At 53.9% G+C, this 16,896-nt stretch overlaps 8 protein-coding genes across 8 annotated transcripts; 5 read left to right on the forward strand and 3 right to left on the reverse strand.

The window, feature by feature from the left end:
* Positions 1-37: 37 nt before the first annotated feature.
* EXG1 (exo-1,3-beta-glucanase) lies at positions 38-2,408 on the reverse strand (the record flags this gene model as incomplete). The annotated part of the gene is made up of 5 exons (XM_051448822.1): positions 38-91; positions 139-879; positions 938-2,061; positions 2,112-2,297; positions 2,348-2,408. 5 exons carry the CDS (start codon positions 2,406-2,408, stop codon positions 38-40), a joined length of 2,166 nt encoding a protein of 721 aa, XP_051299819.1.
* Positions 2,409-4,472: 2,064 nt separating this feature from the next.
* Positions 4,473-5,095, reverse strand: J4E86_008310 (uncharacterized protein; the record flags this gene model as incomplete). The annotated part of the gene is made up of 2 exons (XM_051448823.1): positions 4,473-4,654; positions 4,705-5,095. 2 exons carry the CDS (start codon positions 5,093-5,095, stop codon positions 4,473-4,475), a joined length of 573 nt encoding a protein of 190 aa, XP_051299820.1.
* Positions 5,096-5,660: 565 nt separating this feature from the next.
* J4E86_008311 (uncharacterized protein) lies at positions 5,661-6,185 on the forward strand (the record flags this gene model as incomplete). Its single annotated transcript, XM_051448824.1, has 1 exon — positions 5,661-6,185. The coding sequence occupies one exon, from the start codon at positions 5,661-5,663 to the stop codon at positions 6,183-6,185; it is 525 nt and encodes a 174-aa protein (XP_051299821.1).
* Positions 6,186-6,459: 274 nt separating this feature from the next.
* J4E86_008312 (uncharacterized protein) lies at positions 6,460-8,832 on the reverse strand (the record flags this gene model as incomplete). The annotated part of the gene is made up of 1 exon (XM_051448825.1): positions 6,460-8,832. One exon carries the CDS (start codon positions 8,830-8,832, stop codon positions 6,460-6,462), a length of 2,373 nt encoding a protein of 790 aa, XP_051299822.1.
* A 1,021-nt stretch (positions 8,833-9,853) lies between these two features.
* On the forward strand, positions 9,854-11,215 carry J4E86_008313 (uncharacterized protein; the record flags this gene model as incomplete). The annotated part of the gene is made up of 1 exon (XM_051448826.1): positions 9,854-11,215. The coding sequence occupies one exon, from the start codon at positions 9,854-9,856 to the stop codon at positions 11,213-11,215; it is 1,362 nt and encodes a 453-aa protein (XP_051299823.1).
* A 1,188-nt stretch (positions 11,216-12,403) lies between these two features.
* Positions 12,404-13,282, forward strand: J4E86_008314 (uncharacterized protein; the record flags this gene model as incomplete). The annotated part of the gene is made up of 1 exon (XM_051448827.1): positions 12,404-13,282. One exon carries the CDS (start codon positions 12,404-12,406, stop codon positions 13,280-13,282), a length of 879 nt encoding a protein of 292 aa, XP_051299824.1.
* A 1,077-nt stretch (positions 13,283-14,359) lies between these two features.
* Positions 14,360-15,384, forward strand: J4E86_008315 (uncharacterized protein; the record flags this gene model as incomplete). The annotated part of the gene is made up of 4 exons (XM_051448828.1): positions 14,360-14,791; positions 14,840-14,873; positions 14,920-15,207; positions 15,260-15,384. 4 exons carry the CDS (start codon positions 14,360-14,362, stop codon positions 15,382-15,384), a joined length of 879 nt encoding a protein of 292 aa, XP_051299825.1.
* A 368-nt stretch (positions 15,385-15,752) lies between these two features.
* On the forward strand, positions 15,753-16,802 carry J4E86_008316 (uncharacterized protein; the record flags this gene model as incomplete). The annotated part of the gene is made up of 2 exons (XM_051448829.1): positions 15,753-15,788; positions 15,837-16,802. 2 exons carry the CDS (start codon positions 15,753-15,755, stop codon positions 16,800-16,802), a joined length of 1,002 nt encoding a protein of 333 aa, XP_051299826.1.
* Between the last annotated feature and the right edge of the window lie 94 nt (positions 16,803-16,896).

Here is a 16,896-nt window from a genome sequence, read left to right on the forward strand (position 1 = left end):
AGCCTGCACACTGCTATCCCCCTCAATACTAAAAATCCTATTCTGGCATATCCGCGCCCCACCACTCGCATCCGCGCTCGAACAACTGGTGCTGTAATTGCGGAAGAAAGAATACAAACCCCCACCGTAGACAAGCACGTTCTTGGAGTTTAGCACGCGCAGACCATAGGCGGAGGCGCCAGATGGATATACGGGGTCGGAGTAGGCAGAGGAGGTGCCGTAGGGTTGGTTGGAGGCGTCGGGCGTGGGCATGTAGTATGGTGTTTCTGTTTGGATGAAGCCGGCGAAGATGTTGGATGCGCCGTTGAATTGGTACTGGTAGTTTGCGTGGTGTTCGACGCCGTTGGCCCAGAGCCACACGTTTGAGGCTTCGACGTGCAGGCCGCGGCCGGTCAAGATGGTGATTTGCGTGCTGCGCGCATCGTCCATGTCGTGGTCGGCTGTCCAGAACCAGTTGTTCTCGAAGTATGCGCCGTTGGCGCCCTTGGTTACGTGTACGTTTGTGTGGGCGGCCATGCATTCGGGTTTTACGCTGCCGACGGTGGACGGGCACTGCGCGACTTGCAGGTTTGTGCCTTTGGCGCCGCCGATGCGCGTGTGCACGTCCCAGAGGCCGGAGCCGCGTGAGGTGTTGAGGTTGTATTGGATTACGATGGCGCCGGGGGTGGCGCCTTGGGTTTGAACGATCATGTCGGACCATTCGATGCGGCCGCTTTCGCCGGGCTTGCCGATTTGCATGATGGGGACGGGGGAGTCTTTGTTGGAGAAGACGGAGCCGGAGCCCATGATTGAGGGGAAGGTCTCGCCGACCATGCGGGAGCCGGGGGGGACGTAGATTGTGTTGGTTACTCTGTAGACGCCGTGCTCGAAGAAGAGGACCTATTGGGTGTGATTAGTCTGGGAAGATGAGATGGCGTAAGATTGAAAGGGGTCATACCTTGTTCGAGGAAACAGCCCTGTTGATGGCATTCTGAACAGCCTGAGTGTCGTCGGTACGACCATCACCTGTAGCTCCACTGCCGCGAGCACTGATAAAGTCGCCAGAGTTGAGGTTCTCGTACTGCGGCTTCGACTTGGCGTAGTACTTGTTGCCATCCAAAAGGCCTCCTGGACGAGCAACAGGGGTGAAGGTTCCCTGGAACTTCTCCGGACCGTTGGCATTGGGAGCGTACTTGTTGCCCTGGCCCCAAGCCTGGATAGTGAATGTACCGCCCTGAAGCACGGTAGCTCCGTTTCCTACAACGGCGTTGGGTACGTTGTTGAGCTTGATGTTCTCTAGCATGAGCTGTCCGGCACCAGTAGGAACGCTGTTACGGGTCCATGCCATATCGACAAACTTCTGGCAGTTGGTGATCTCTGAGTCGATAATAACAACAGAGCCAACCTCAAGCTTATTAGCGGAGCCACCGTTGCTCATAGAGAAAGCAGTGCCGCATTCACTAATAGTAAGACCAGCGTACAACCAGCCCCAGTCCCAGATCTGCGAGATACCAGTAACAGCCTTGGAGATCTTGACGTTGCGCATGGTGAACTGCTGGTTTCCAATGTTCATGCCGTACAAGCCACCCTCAATGTCGAGGTCAGCCATGTGGCCACCAGATCCATTTTCGACGAAGATACCTGCGTGAACTGAGTTGGATGCCTGTGTCATGCGGATCTTGACATTCTGGATGGTTGTGGCTTGCGAAGCGGGCCAGTGGATACCCTGGAAGCCGCTGGTTGGTGCAACAGCAGTGCCGTCGATGATCAAGTTGCGGATTTGGCGCAGGAAGATGTTGGTTGATGTCCAGCCGGGTGCACCGTTGTTCTGGTAAGGACTAGCATCAATGAGAGCAATAGCCTGGAGAGTTGGAGCAGCCTTCAAAACAGGAAGACCTCGGGGGTTGCCGATGAGCTGAGTCATGTAGTAGAAGATGATAGGCTTGCCAATGAGGTACGTTCCAGAAGGGATATAAACGACGGCCGGGGAATCCGTAGCCGAGTCGCACACGCCGGGACCGCAACGGTTGCCGTCGGCAATGGCACGGTTGATTGCATCGGAATCGTCGGTGACACCGTCACCTATGAAGATGTTAGACTTGGACTGAAACACAAAAAGCAAAGTAGCTTACCCTTTGCTCCGTACTCCTTGACGTTGCGGAAGACCTTGTAGGCGCCGTTGGCGTTGAACGCGGCCCTTCCGTTGCCGGAGAGGTCGTTCAGCCAGTAGCCATCCGTGATAGCAGCAACTCCTTGGATGCTGCTGATATTGGAGTTAGGCTCGGTGTCATTCACTACGATCTGTCTGGGGAAGCGTGCTGTTGTGTATTAGTAGTGGAGATGTTCAGGGGAAAAGATCATTGCTTACCAATAGCAGCACCCTGAATGCCGACTGCACTGAGGCAGGCGAGCAAGAAGGACAAATGCATAGCCGTGAGTATATGCCAATAGATAATGGTATGTTCAGTGAGAACACAAGGAGGAGTACAAAGGAGTGTAGACTGTAGTAGCGAGAAGAAGTCTCAGAGGGAGACCATGATGCCTATTTAATCACCCCGTTTGCTCACAGCTACACGTCGTGGTAGTGCGTGATAGGAGAAAGAACCATACACCCACGCGATCATTTGGAGATCTGCCCCCCGTGAAGCCTGCCGACTGGCTAGCTAGCGACATCCGGTGATGAGATACTCACCGTCTACCACTTAGGAGGTCATAAGGCCTTGTCGAAGACTAACTCACTAGGCGGCTACCCCCGTTGCCGTTTGAAGGGTTACATAGCTTACTTCGGTCCCGGCTTCGAGATGTCTTAGCTTGAGTAACATAGTCTGGGGAAAGGGAGGGTGTAGGTACGCGCCCTTCCTTTTCAAGCCACACCTCCGAAGGGTGTTTTGTGTTGTTTGGTAAGTAGAACAGCCTGTTCCATTCTCGTGAGCAGTGTGATATGCTTTACGTCCGCAAGTTGCAGTGGCTATCTGAACATGAATAGCTGCAGATGACGATGATAACCTAACATGCTGCCCAACACATGCTGTGGGTGAGCTACAAGCAGAAGTTGTGAGAAAACTCAGGGGATATGCACCTAACCTCGATGCAGCGTTGGTCACCGGGACGGCCCTACGCATATTATTTCCGTTGAAGCGCTGTCCAGTGACTGTGCAAACACCGACCAAACCTTGGAAGCATGTGACGGACGCTAGTGCCAAGACCAGAGCGTTGAAGCCGGCAATTGGCTCCGCGGTCATGAATCTTAAAGACCCCAGATTTGCGCCGTCAACAGTAGTTCGCCACGAAGCCTAAATGTGGGGTAGTCTTGGGTAGAAATGCCATGCGTCGCACTGCATGAGTCTGCCCTATGATCTTGCCCTGCAGCATAAGCCTCAAGCGCGCGTGCTCATGTGTTAGTCTCTTAGACGTCAGAGCACTCACTTCACATCCATAATTGTGATGCGGTGAATGCAGGGAGTCTTGTGAGGCTTCCGCGAGACAAGCAACGTGAAGGCGAGTCCGACACCTTTCTTTTGACCTGCCTGATTGGAACAGACTTGTTTTGAAACGGCGCCAGTCAAAGATCGCAAATGACGGCGGCGAAGTCAGGCGCGTGAACGTTGGCCACGGAGTGTAGTGTCGTTTGCAGACTCGGGCATGCCTAGGTCTGGGCATCGTGGAGCTGTTGCTGGTTAGAGGTCGGCCGAACGCCATGTTTGGAGACAATTTCCTAGGTGTATGCTTTGAGATTGCAACATCGCAAGCGCCTCGTCGAATACCCCAGATGCACAGGAGCCGGGCCTAGGCGACGGTCATGCACAGGGTAGATCATGTGGGTCAGGGTAGATAGATTAAAAGAATCTGGCTATGACCAGTCATGTGGCTAGACTCGTCTTACACTTTCGGGCTATCTGCCACTAAGAGCAGGCGCCGACCCAGTAGCTTCGCACATGGCAAAATCTGAGCATCAAGTCGATGAAAAAGTAATAGAATGTGCAATACAGGAGGTCAAGCGAATGTACGCTTGTAACTTCGGTCAAAGTCGGACAGTCCATTCGTGGTGGAGCAGGTGAATAGCGCAAGCGATACTTTACACGCCTGCCTAAGAGGGTATCTTGAACGAAACCATGAGACTCGTAGTCTGGAATCGTAGTGTACCAGCATTCAGTATTGCAAAAGGGGTTGAGATGCGCGTTCAGGTGCGCGACAGCTCGCCGTCTCTCAGACTTTGCGCAGGGTCGCGACAGTTGTGTTGCGCGATGCCGTGCTACCAAGCTCCCGACAAGCAGCGAATATGACAGATGGCCACGCGAGCGGTGCGACTTTGCAGATGAGATATTGTATTCATGTACAAGCGTAGTACGCGCTGTGGTGGCCCATGTACTGTCGAGTTTGGTATCCGAATGCCCAGACATTTCGACGGCTACCTCTACCATATTCCGTGGCACATAGTAGTACTGTGGGGTCACTGCCTATTCCCGTGCAGAGCGCATGATCATCTAGAGGTATCATAGCTTGGTCGAAAGTCTGATGAACATGCCCTCGGCGATGGTGTATATCGTACCGTTGCCGTCTTCGAGAGTCGCGCGAGCGTATAGTTTGCGACCGCCGTCTTCTATTCGTTCGATCTTGGCTGTGCAGAGAAGCGTCTGCAGGGTTGGCGCCGGCTTCTTGTAGGTAGTGTTCAGATCTACTTATACTCAGCTGGTGTTTCGGTGTTGATGCATGGTATGGACGAACAGGCAGTAACGTAGCTTGCGACAGGCGCGCGGCGACCATCCCTTTGCGCCTTTTTCTCCATGACCGTCCCGATCAAGACGCCGGACATCTCGTCAAGTAACGTTGCTTGGAAGCCGCCATGTGCGATGCGTGGGTAGCCTTGTAGCCCATCGCCTAGCTCCACAATGGTTTTGATCTCTTTGTATGCGATGTCGCCTGTTTCCTCATTTTTCGGACGGAACGTAAGAAGCGTTGTTATTGTGCGATCAGTGCCAAGCGTTCCTGCGAAGAAGGAGTCTTCTCCTGATGGCTTTACTGACCGCGAGCTGGTCTCCATCGGCGTCCAGTTGGGGTCATTAATCAAGGCAGCGGCCCAGGGAACAGACAACAGGTCGGAATATTTCGCGTCCATGATGGCGCATTGATAGTGTTTGCAGTGTGAATCGCGCGTGCTGCCTTTGCGTTCAGTGAGGACATCATTGAGGAGCGTGTGGGACTCTGGGGTAGCATAGATGCCGAGGTGTAACGGCAGGACGGGTTGTGGGGAGCTTGGAGCTCCGCTGCTCTGTAAGCCATCAGCACAACCTCATTCGTTCATGATAACAACAGTCGTCAACACTTCGAAAACTCAACTCCAAGGTCTGCGATAAATGAGTCCAAAATAGACTTCAAATCGAACAATATTTTGAAGGAATCCAAAACGCGCAAAAGCACCACGAAGATCTTCATGTGACAACGCGCCTCACAATGCAAGACGTCATGCCCACGCGCTAGACACTCCATCAAGCATTCCCACCACCAAAGCACGCACTATCTCTCAATGATGTAGCTACATAGCTGCCGAGGTACAGGTAAGATCTAGCTGTCATAACCAGCCCTTTTCCCCCAGATTTCATTCTCCGCGGCCAAACATCATCGTGATTTCATACCATACATCATACATCCTGGACAACAAAAAACTACCCTGGTCAGCAACAATGGTCGACACATCCCACTCCTCCTCCGTCCGCGGCACCCTCTCGAACCCAAAGACAAAAGAAGCCATGAACTCCGATAAACCCACTCCCCGTCTAGGCGACCACGTTAGTCTGAAACCTGAAAACGACGATAGCAAGACTTTCCCTTCAAACGACGCTCCCTCCTCTTCTTCCTCGTCTTCGTCCTCAACCTCATCCTCATCCCCGCCGTCCTCAGAGACCTCTTCCATCGGCGCACCCACACCCTCAGCCCCCTACGTCAAATCCGGCACGTCAGCCGGCGGCGCCGACAAGAAAGCCATTGGCAACGGCGGGAGTGCAGGTAGCAAGAAAGAGGAAGGAAAAGAGGATCTGCCGCACAGCAAGAAAGTACGAGGGACGCTTGCGAACGACGATGGAAACAAGGTGAACAAGACGCAATTGGGTGATCCGGCGAGTTTGAAGGCGGAGACGAGTGATACAAAGGATATGGGGAGGCAGACGGAGAGGGAGGGAGGGGATAAGGGGGGGAAGAGTAAGTTGTAGGGTTTGGCTTGTAGAGACGGGAGATGAGATGGGGGCATAGCATGGTTGTATATGCCTAGAGCACGGCAAGGCGGATGCGTGCACTGCATCCGATACTAGGCAGTGTCGTATGCAGTGCACGCATCCGCCTTGCCGTGCTCTAGGCCTATGCAAGTTCGTTGACATTGTTACTGGGTATATCTCTAATCTAGTCTATACACTCCAACCACCATCCATCATACTTCTATACACCCATCTACAAACACCTCATCAAAACACTCCAAACTCTCCCATCTCACACCCCAGCCTCCGTCCTTTGCGGCGCCCACCCCTTAAGCCAACTCCTCGCCTTATCCAAATCCCCACCTTCAGCCTCCATAGCAGCAACACACCACTCCAACCCATAACCACCCTTCCCCTCGATCCCCTTCTCAGCAGCCACCATCTCAGCCAACGTCCTGCACTTCTGCGTCCTCTCGTCCACGCAAAAGTGCAACGGGGTCTCATACCCCCTCCCATCCATTCCCTGCAGGAAAGGCTTAACAAGCGGAATAGCATCTTTAGTCGGAACGGATTTATCTTCCTGGCCTAGGTTCTTCCGACCAGTGCGGCAGTATTCGTTCTTACACCACGCTTTCCCGCAGCCGGTCAGGAGCTGGGAGAGGTACCGCCGCTCGATGCGGCGACGCAGTGCTTTGCCTTCTGGGTCGTGGAGCGAGACGTAGAGAGGCCCGAAACAGACGCTGCAGAGCCCGATTTCGTTACCGGGGCCTTGACCTTTGCGCGTCCCGGCTCGGGTGTCACCGGCTTTGTTTGCGCCGTCTTGGGTGCGACCGCAGTTTACGTTGCGGCATAAGCGGGGTGGGGGGCGGGATAGGCGCTCGAGATCGTGATGCCGGAGGTGCGTGTCCATGTCGCGGAAGCGGACGATTTTGTTGCAGAGGTGGCATTCGGTTGTTCGGCCGCCGTCTGCTAGCTCGTGGGGTGTGAGGCCTGAGAGGAGGAGTTCGGGGGATTGGTCGTTGGGGTCGCCTTCTTGCGGGACTTGGAGGTGGCAGAAGCGGCAGAGGATTAGTTTGCCCGGGCACACCGTTGTTTTGTGATGTGAGAGCATGGGCATCGATGGGAATTCCAAATCGCATGTTGAGCACATCTGCGGTGTGTGGTAGAGAGCGTCGTGCTTCTGGTGGCTCAATGTGGTGTTTCCGCTGAAAGTATCGTGTGGACAATGCCAATGGTTCTGGAAAGCCGGCGAGCGCTTCTGGAAGACTTGACCACAGCCTTGGGGGCAAAGGATGTTGTTTCTTAGACAGAAGTTCTCGTGCAAGAATAGTGAGCCTTTAGGAACTACTTGTTGGCAGTTTTTGCAGATCACTTCGTCCGGTCCCACCGCTTTGGCATTCTCAAGGGCCTCGTCCAGCCCATCCATCCCTTCTGTCTTGGGGTCGAAAATCGACACCTTCAGACGGAAGGGTTTGGGCGTGCTTGAGGGTGACTCAGATGGGTATGCATGAACTGAGATCCATACAGCTTCCGCATCGTCAAGCTCGATGTTTGTAGGCTGAAGTCGTATGCGTTTCGGATATTGACTTCTTATATTCGCAAAAACATGCTCCTCTTCTCGTGGGCGAACTCTTTGTCGTGAAGAGTACGGACTGACATACAGGTCGATCTCATCCCCGTCTTCTACTTCGTCTAGAAGGATTTCCAGCCCCTGAGATCTGTCCCAGGATGTCAGTTCGTAGTCGACGTACTCGCCGTCAAGCACTTGTCCAGGTTGCGCGTTGAATATGTCGACCGCACCGCCGGTGGAACTGCCTTGTGATGTTCCAGGGGCGCGGTGCATCTTGGCAGCTATCCTCTTCATCGTCTCGCGTGCCTGCTCTTCATTCAACGCTTCGATATCCACCTCCAGATCCGTATCTACTACGCAAATGCCATCTCCTTCGGGCTTGAAGCCGTCTACAAGGAAGCGAAACTCCTCGCGCTTGCCATCAACTCCTCGACCACCATTTATAGCCAGGACCTCTCCGTTCGTCAAGGTTGTAAAGTTGGACCGTAGATGTTCCTCCAGTAGCGACTTCCAATCCTCCGGGTCATAGCCAGCTTCGAGAGGCCGTAGCTTTACGAAGGTGCCCTTTGGTAATTGCTTGGCATGTACTGTGATCTTTGTAGATGCAGCACCTTCTGTCCCCAGAGGAATTGCTCCATTCGACATAGCCACGTCATCTTCATCCTGACCATTCGGGCTGGCATTCCTAGAAGGCTCCGCAGATTGTTCCTTGATTCCCAATGCCTCTTTCAGAAAACTGCTCAGTACAACCTCGCCCTCCTCTGCGGAGAACTCGCGTATGCCTGCATGTACAACTCTGCCATTATCCGGGTTGACCAAGCGGAACGTAAGCGGGTGGGGCAGCTGCTGGAAGCGGTCCTGCGTTTGTGCTCGTGCGTGGCGCTCGGCGTTGAAGGTGTATGGGTTAAAAGGATCGAAAGCGGTGATGTGCGGTCGATTCGCGTCGACGTGAACGACAGGTGCTGCGGCAAGGAGCTGCTCTAACGCTGATGGGGGAAGGAGTAGTTTGTCGCCGGGTAGCGTGCTTCGCGTCGCATGTGCGAGTTCGTATTGCGCGGACCACTTCAGCTCTGTTGGCTCTGCTTCCGGGTCCATGGTTGTTTTGCGTCAGATACAGAAAGGTGAAGGTAATGACTGTGGTGGGAACACATGTATGATGGTACGTCGTAGTTCAGAGGCGTGGAATGGCTGACATATGCGCCTCGCGACTCGAAGCTTCGGTGAATGCCTGGCGTCATCGCGCTGCTCTCGCCTCGGCCCGCTTGGCTTATCGATAACCCTCGCGTGGTAACGCGTGAAGATGCCGCCACCGTTGAAAGTATACAGCAGAAGTCTAGTTTCACCAATCCTAGTCGTCATGTATATTCTATATTTGGTCTACCATCTTTCACAGTGCAAGCGATGGTTTCCCGATACAACTGCGAGACGGTGACTAAGCTTCTTAGACACACCGATAGAGCCACGAGCATACCTGAGTATCTCGCAACATACAGCCCATATATGTGTAGACGTGTTTGAACAATTCATCATAACTGATCAACAGAAGTACGCGTCTCAACAAAGATGCGAGAATCTCTCCGGGCACCTAAACCATATCTGTGTCGTCCATGCCAATGCTCCGGTGAGTTTCGATATGTCGATTCATGTTCTAAGCGGCCAACGTGGGGCGAACATCCCCCGGCGGCTTTGCGCGTCGCGTCGCCTACCTGACATCTCGCAGCGACTGTTTTAGCCTGTTTCCACTCGACCACCAAGACTTGCAGCGCGGGCTTGGCTGCAAGACGTGTTCCAATCTATGCTTCATCGCGGCCTGATCGTGCAGGTCCTATGCAGGAAGCTTTGCGTGTCCTGCTACCACGCCTCTTGGCAGGGTCTTGCGCTTGCGATCGCCGCAGGGAACGAAGCATCGGCGGTATCCCACGCACCCACAACCCCATCTCCTGCAGCGTCTCAACCTCGATTAGTCTTTCCTTTTGCTCATCCAACACACACCTGCAGTGTCAGATCAGTGGCACGTGCTACTCCGCCCTGCCCTCGCGCTGTGTAATAAAGATTCGGTGAGTACCCATCTAACCTCTGGCCAAACTTCTCTGGTTGCATTCCCCGAGCCCTCACCATGGGCCCTTCTACCTTCAGTGACGACCTTCCTACATCCCTGGCGGACCTGCTTTCCAACACCTTGATCCTGCGCCAAACTGCCCCGTACCTGCCAATATCTGCTCTCCGTAACCTGTCGCGAACTTGCAAATCCCTACACCATGTTGTCTTCCAGTCGCCAGAGGCCTTTCGCTACTTGGATCTCTCTCCGGTGAAGTCTGCTATTGTACCCTTCGATGGACCTCTTGATATCGGCGGTACCAGTTTCCGTGCTGAGCGCATGGACGAAGCCCTCACCGAAGACGACTTCTACAGCGGCCCTCTACGTCATATCTTCAACAGACTTGAGAAGCTGCACGTCTTGCGCAATGTCCACACACTCGTACTAGACGGGCTCAGCGTAACAGCCGAACTGGTCAAGGAACTGCTTACTGAGGAACGCTTCAACGTCCGCATACTCTCGATTCGCGAAGCCAAACATTTGAACGAGAGGAAGCTTCAGCAATACCTGCGATATGCGGTCCGACCGTCCAGGCCTGCGGGCACCCCTCGAGTCAAAGGCATCTACATCTTTGGCACCCGCGATCGAACACCGCGCCCTGCGTCGCCCGTCACGAAGAAGCCTTCCCCACATATTCCCAAGGGCGTGACGACTTCACAAGGGGCGCAGATAGGGGCGCAATGGAACGAGAAGTCGCAGCAGGCCTTGGAAGCTGTACTGGCGCGGACCGAGGACAAGTGGTACCAGTCTTCTGGCAAGATCATACCTAAGCGGCCGTCGCCGGAATGGGCAGAGATTCTCCAGGCGTGCGAAGGCATCATCGCTTTCGACGCCGTTCTGTGCAGAGGACCACGCCATGACCCAAGCAAGGCGTACGTCAGAGACGCGACTGCAGATGGCGCACCCCATCCATCCTCGTTCCTGCGGCCTACAGTAGCCACTGTAGCGCTAGGTCCGTCTGGCTGCGAGACATGCCACTCCTCTCCAGAAGGCCCGGCAGTGTTTGGCGACTCCAGTCCGTCGCATCATCCGCTACTCAGTCCGGTACCACTTCATGGGTCCTCCGTACGCGCCGCGCAGATACCACACACTCTCGACGGATCCGCCCCTCCACCTCTCATAGTGCGATGCGAGGACTGCCTGAAAGGACGCTGGTGCGAGAGATGTCACAAATGGTGGGATGAGAACTGCTACACTGGATCGGTTACCGCCCAGCGTACGGAGCTACAGCAGACGGAGCTCACCGAGAGCTTCAAACCCGACGGGACCAGTCAACTGCTCCCCAAGCAAACCATCAAGGTACATATGGGCCTCTGCGTGGAACACTGCCTCCGTGAGGAAATGATGGCCGGAGCCGGTAGCGACGGGATGTGGGGATGAAGGACTTACCTTGGCGCGCGAGCAGCGATGCTACCTTGAGGCCGTTACGATGTAGTTGGATTCCGGAACCCGGAGCCTGGCTATATTGGATAATTGCACCTGGAGACTGGCACTTGCGCGCCAAGGTATGTGCTCACTCTTTGGTCAAGAAGTATGCTGACGTGAAGAAACACAGGTTATCGGCGTAAGACGTGACTGTTTTGGCTGTGGCCATACCTGCATAAGCTGTAAGGAGCTTTTCATCCGCACCTGCAGGAAATGCAACAACGAGTATTGCCGTGAGGATAACGACGCGTCTTCTGACACTCTGGTTAGTATGGTGCGATGAGGCGTGTAAACATCAACTAACTCGTTTACAGTGCGACTGGTGCAACTATACTTCACGAAGGACCAGGGAAATGTATTGAACTTGGCTTTCGTCGCTTGAGTAGAGCTTGGATACCTCCTCGGCCAACAGCAAACGTATCGCTTGCGACCACAGCTATGGCTGGATTTATGATTTATGATTTATGACATCCCTCCCCTCTTAGCATTAGGACTAGATACCCCCCTCAAATCTATGAACACGGTTCCCGAACCTACTTCTCCGAAATATGCAAATGACATTTTGCATGCGCAATTGTCTAGCATCGAATCTGCGGTGCGGCTTTGCTGTGTGATCATTCGTTCCTTCTTTCACCTATCATGCAGGATATGGGCGTGGTCGATCTAGCACGTTTCGGCAGACACGCTCCTGCCTGTTTGTGTTGTCGCCTATCCGCGGCACGTCAACACGTCCGCAGTTGTCGTCCTCGACTTCCTCACCTTCACCTGCGTTTATTGTTTGGTCGATACTTTATCCAGCAAAGCTATCTGTCTTCAGTGTTCGCAAACCGAGGATCGCTTTATCACTATCACTATCAATCCGCGGATAAGTCATGGATCCTACCGCAGCAAAGCCAACGTATAATCGTCCCGCAGCAGAGGACAGGTATGGTCACTCTGCCGACACCGATAATATGATAGGACTTGTACTGATGTTGTAACAGATTATGGGCTTGTCTACCTAAAATCTGGAAGTTGATGGAAATCACCGGATGTCCTTCTGTCTCCCTCGGCGTCATTCACGAGGGCGAGAACATAATGCAGTATAGTCGAGGAGTCGCCGATACATCAACAGGTCGCCCGGTCAATGATGACACTGTCTACATGATCGAATCACTCACCAAGGCTTTCATCGCCGCATCCTGTGGTATACTCGTCGACGAGGGCAAACTGAGCTGGACCGAACCGCTATCCACATACATACCCTTTACCCAAAACAAGAATCCTGTCATAGGCGAGCGTATGAGTTTGTCAGACGCTCTGTCTCATTCCAGCGGATTTCCTCAGCTCGATATCGCGTGGTACGGATCCTTCGGCGAGACACTGATGTTTCCACAACATTTACTGCAGATTACTGCCAACATGCCAGCTCACGACGATGCCTTTCGAAAGAAATTTCATTACTCCAACTGGCCATACGCCCTAGCGGGTAAAGTGATTGAAGCTGTAGGCGGTAAAGATTCCGCGGGCGGCGGCTGGGGGCGGTTCGTAAAAAGGAGGATCTTCAATCCGCTCTGGATGACTCGATCGACTTGTTCGCGAAACGACATTCAGGGCGGTAATTTGGCTGAGCCGCATATAGTCCTGGGCGATGGAAATTGCAACGTTGCGGGTCCAGAGCGTTTACCTGCGCCTCAAGTTTCAGACAGGACTATTTGCGGAGCGGCAATGGCGATGTGGTCGAACATCCCAGATATGCTCATCTGGTCGCGAGCAGTGATGGAACGCTTGGATGAAGAGAAAGCGGGGAACAAGAACAATTCAACCAGCTTGATGAACCCGCTCAGGCATATCAGTCAAATCACGTCCCAGAAATTCCCCGTCACAGATGACACCGTCAACGAGAACACTTATGGATTTGGATGGGCAAGACACATGATCCCTTCGACACAACTCGGGTGGCTCTCCACCAACGGGCCGCAGAAAGACGATATCATCGGTCGAGAATCGCGGCCGCGACTAACGCTATACCACGGAGGCTAAGTGACTGGCTACCTGAACTCGATCTACCTCTTCCCAGAGACCAAATCAGCTGTAGTGGTCCTAACGAACGCGCAGAGCGCTGGAGACTGCTCTGATCTTGTGGCTCAGATGCTCGTTCAATCACTCTTCGACATGAAACCGGAAGTGGATTTCGAAATGAGGGCGAAGAAGGCATCCATCAGTAGTCTGAGCCTTCATATGAAGATGCGAGCGGACTGGCATCGGAACCGCAGACCAAGAACGGGCCTGCCTGAGCTCGGAGGCTTCAGGGGCAGTTACTGTAACGATGATATATGTGGACTCATTCAAGTGCACACGAACAGGGAGACCCATCAGTTGGAGATGAGGCGGAATGGTAATGATACGCAGCGGCGTCACCTTCAACACTATCACAACGACACGTTTAGCTTTTTCTCGGAAGACGCGAACCAGATCCTACTGGGATGCATGGTAGATTACTCGAGCTACGAGCAATTTCTGCTGGTATTCATACGCAATGAAGAGGGTACGGTGATTGGGTTCGACTGGGTGATGCAGGAGGGATTCAAGCCGTTGCGTTATATTCGCCAGAGAACCGCTCCAGTTAGCGGACCCCCGTGTATTACGTTAATCCCCTGTTGAGGATGAGAAACGCAACGAGTAAACATTCACAAGCTTCGTAGAACTATAGCTTAGACATGGTCGTTAAATATAAATATTCATAGCGTTAACTTTGCTTGGGATCCTCGTGTCGCTGCCAAGCCCCCATCGGCCTGTGGACGGCTGGCCAGGGCCGATGCACACGATGACATGTGGCTGCCAGATTGAGCCTCAACACTGCAAACAAACAATCGTCTTCTTCCCACTTCAGCGCGCGAGTCCTCGCTTTCCAAACCCAGCACCCCCGTTTCACGCAATCTGTCCTTTCCGCGCAAATATCCCCAGTGACGTCGTCTCTCGCTCCACGTACCACATATCCCCAAGACACGTCCGCTCCACCTCCGCCAGGCACCAGCTGCACGACTTACCCAACGCCAGATCGCTACACTCCGAAGCCTACTCTTCGTCGCTATACCTCACACACTCGCATATCAGACAATGGCGCAATACGGCTACGGACAGAACCCGCAATACGGCGCTGGGAATGCGCAAAACCTCCAATTCTACCCGTCGTCATTTTCGAACCAGCCAGTATCTGGCCATTCCACACCGTTCCAGGCAAACTACGGCGCACCGGCGAGTCAAGCGTATCCCGCACAGTATGGCGCGGGGTTTGCTGCACCGGGCGTGAGTGGGCAGATGGGTATGGGCGTGTCGGGGCTGCGGACGGGGTGGCTGGCGGCTTTTGGCACGGAAGGATACGATGGAGAGCCGCCGCTACTGGAAGAGTTGGGAGTGAACTTCAGGCATATACAGATGAAGACGTTGGCTGTGCTGAATCCGTTCGGTCGGATCGACCAACATATCATGGACGACAGCGATGTGGCAGGGCCGATACTTTTCTTCTTGATCTTTGGGACTTCGTTACTGGTATGAGACACGATATCAAGAAAAGAGATGAGAGCTAACGTGGGGTAGTTGTCTGGAAAGCTTCATTTCGGTTACATCTACGGTAAGCCAAATAATTGCTTGAAGCAAGACAGGAACTAACAAGGCAGGCCTGGCGTTCGTTGGCACGATCCTCCTCCACCAGATCCTCTCCCTCATGTCCCCGCCTGTCGTCGAAGCGACTCCAGGAGACCACGGTCACCCGCATGGCTCACATCTCGGCTCCTCGTTAACGTTCCCGCGATCGGCATCGGTGCTCGGATACTGTCTGCTTCCTCTCGTTCTGGTATCGATGTTTGGAATTATTGTGCCGCTTGACGGGCTATTTGGATATCTTCTGACGAGCTTGGCCATCACATGGTGTTCCTACAGCTCTAGTTCCATGTTTACCGTTGTTGGTAAGTCGAGCCTTCCGATGGGGTTTTTGATGGAAACTAACACGTCTCGTAGGACGCATGACTTCCATGCGCGGACTGGTAGCGTACCCAATGGTTCTGTTCTATGGCAGTTTTGGCATCATGGCTATCTTCAGCTCGCGGGGCACTGGTCAGTTGGCAAAGGCGGCAGGATCATAAGAATATGGTCCAGCACATTTCAAGGCGTCTTGACCAAGATATGTAGAACATTTGCGCGTATGCGCACGATATCAAGAACATAACCCAAAATAAATCCAAATATAGCTTCCAAATCGACTTTCACTACATTGAGGTGTCGAGCCAATCGGAGTACGCCTAACGCGCTTAGAGCGATGACGACGAGGACCCTGCACGAAATTGTTCTTCCCGATAATCTCCGCCACCCGTCACATCTTCTTCAGCCCTATATACCCTTGCTTGCCTCTTCTTTTCGCCGTACCACTCTTTCCATACGCATACTCACCATGGGTTGGTTTTGGGCAGACACCGCACCCACCGCACCTGCTGCACGTGTTGCGCCGCACGCCATGCCTCGAGGCAGCATGAGCAGCATGGAACCTCCAGTACTTCCTTCCACTCCCTATACACACTTACCACTAACAACCCACCAGCCAGAATGCCCGATGCACAAGAAACCCGTCCCGCCCGTCGTCGCCGAAAAGAAGACACCCGCCGGCGCCTGCCCCTACGTCCCACCTGAGAATGCCTCCACCAGCGCCTCCGAGCCACCCCCAAAGCAAGGCCTCCTCTCGCGCCTCAACCCCCTCAACAACATGTTCTCCGAACTCTCCAACGAGCGCGCCTCCACGCAATCCGTCACCCTCCCCCTCGACCGCGAGACTTCCACGATCCCCAAAGGCGACGGCTCGCTCTGGGAGTACCCCTCCCCGCAGCAAATGTACAACGCCATGCTGCGCAAAGGCTACACAGACACCGACATCACAGCCGTGGAAAGCATGGTCGGCGTGCACAATTTCCTCAACGAGGGCGCGTGGGCCGAGATCATGGGCTGGGAACGCCGCTTTTCGCGTGGGCTGAAAGAAGGGTACGAGATATGCAAGCAAGGCGAGGAGGTCGCGAATTTCAAACTCGGCACGCATGAGGATCCGTTTGATACGACGACGTGGGATCATAGGGATGTGCAGCCCCCGAAACTACTCAGGTTTACGGGTCGCCCCACGGAACCGACGCCCAAAGCAACGATTATGCAGTGGCTCGGTTACGTTATGCCGGAGAAATTCGGTACGGCGCCGCCGTTTGATCGCCATGATTGGTTTGTGGAGCGCTGTAATGAGAAGGGGTGTAAAGAGATTCGTTATGTTATTGATTACTATGAGGGTGCGCCGGAGGCGTCAGAAGCGTCGGGCGAGGGTGAGGCAGACGAACAACCGGTTTTCTTCTTGGATGTGAGGCCCGCGGTTGATGGGCCGGTTAGTGCGGCTGAGAGGCTGATTCGCACGGGTACGGATGTTTGGTGGAGGGCTAGTGGGGGTGTGGCAAGAGAGTTGAAGAAGTTGGAGGCGGAGAAGGCGAGGAGGGAGGAGGAGTGGGCTAGTAAGAGTAGGCGGTACAATTAAGATGGGGATATGGTCAGGATGGGTGTGTGTTGCATTGCGCGGCGTTTATGGGTTGGGAAGTTTTCCTTCTGTATGATTGGGCTTGTATGAGATA

The sequence above is a fragment of the Alternaria arbusti genome, assembly GCF_024043155.1.
Source record: "Alternaria arbusti strain BMP 1465 chromosome Unknown scaffold_13, whole genome shotgun sequence".
Lineage (NCBI taxonomy): Eukaryota > Fungi > Ascomycota > Dothideomycetes > Pleosporales > Pleosporaceae > Alternaria > Alternaria arbusti.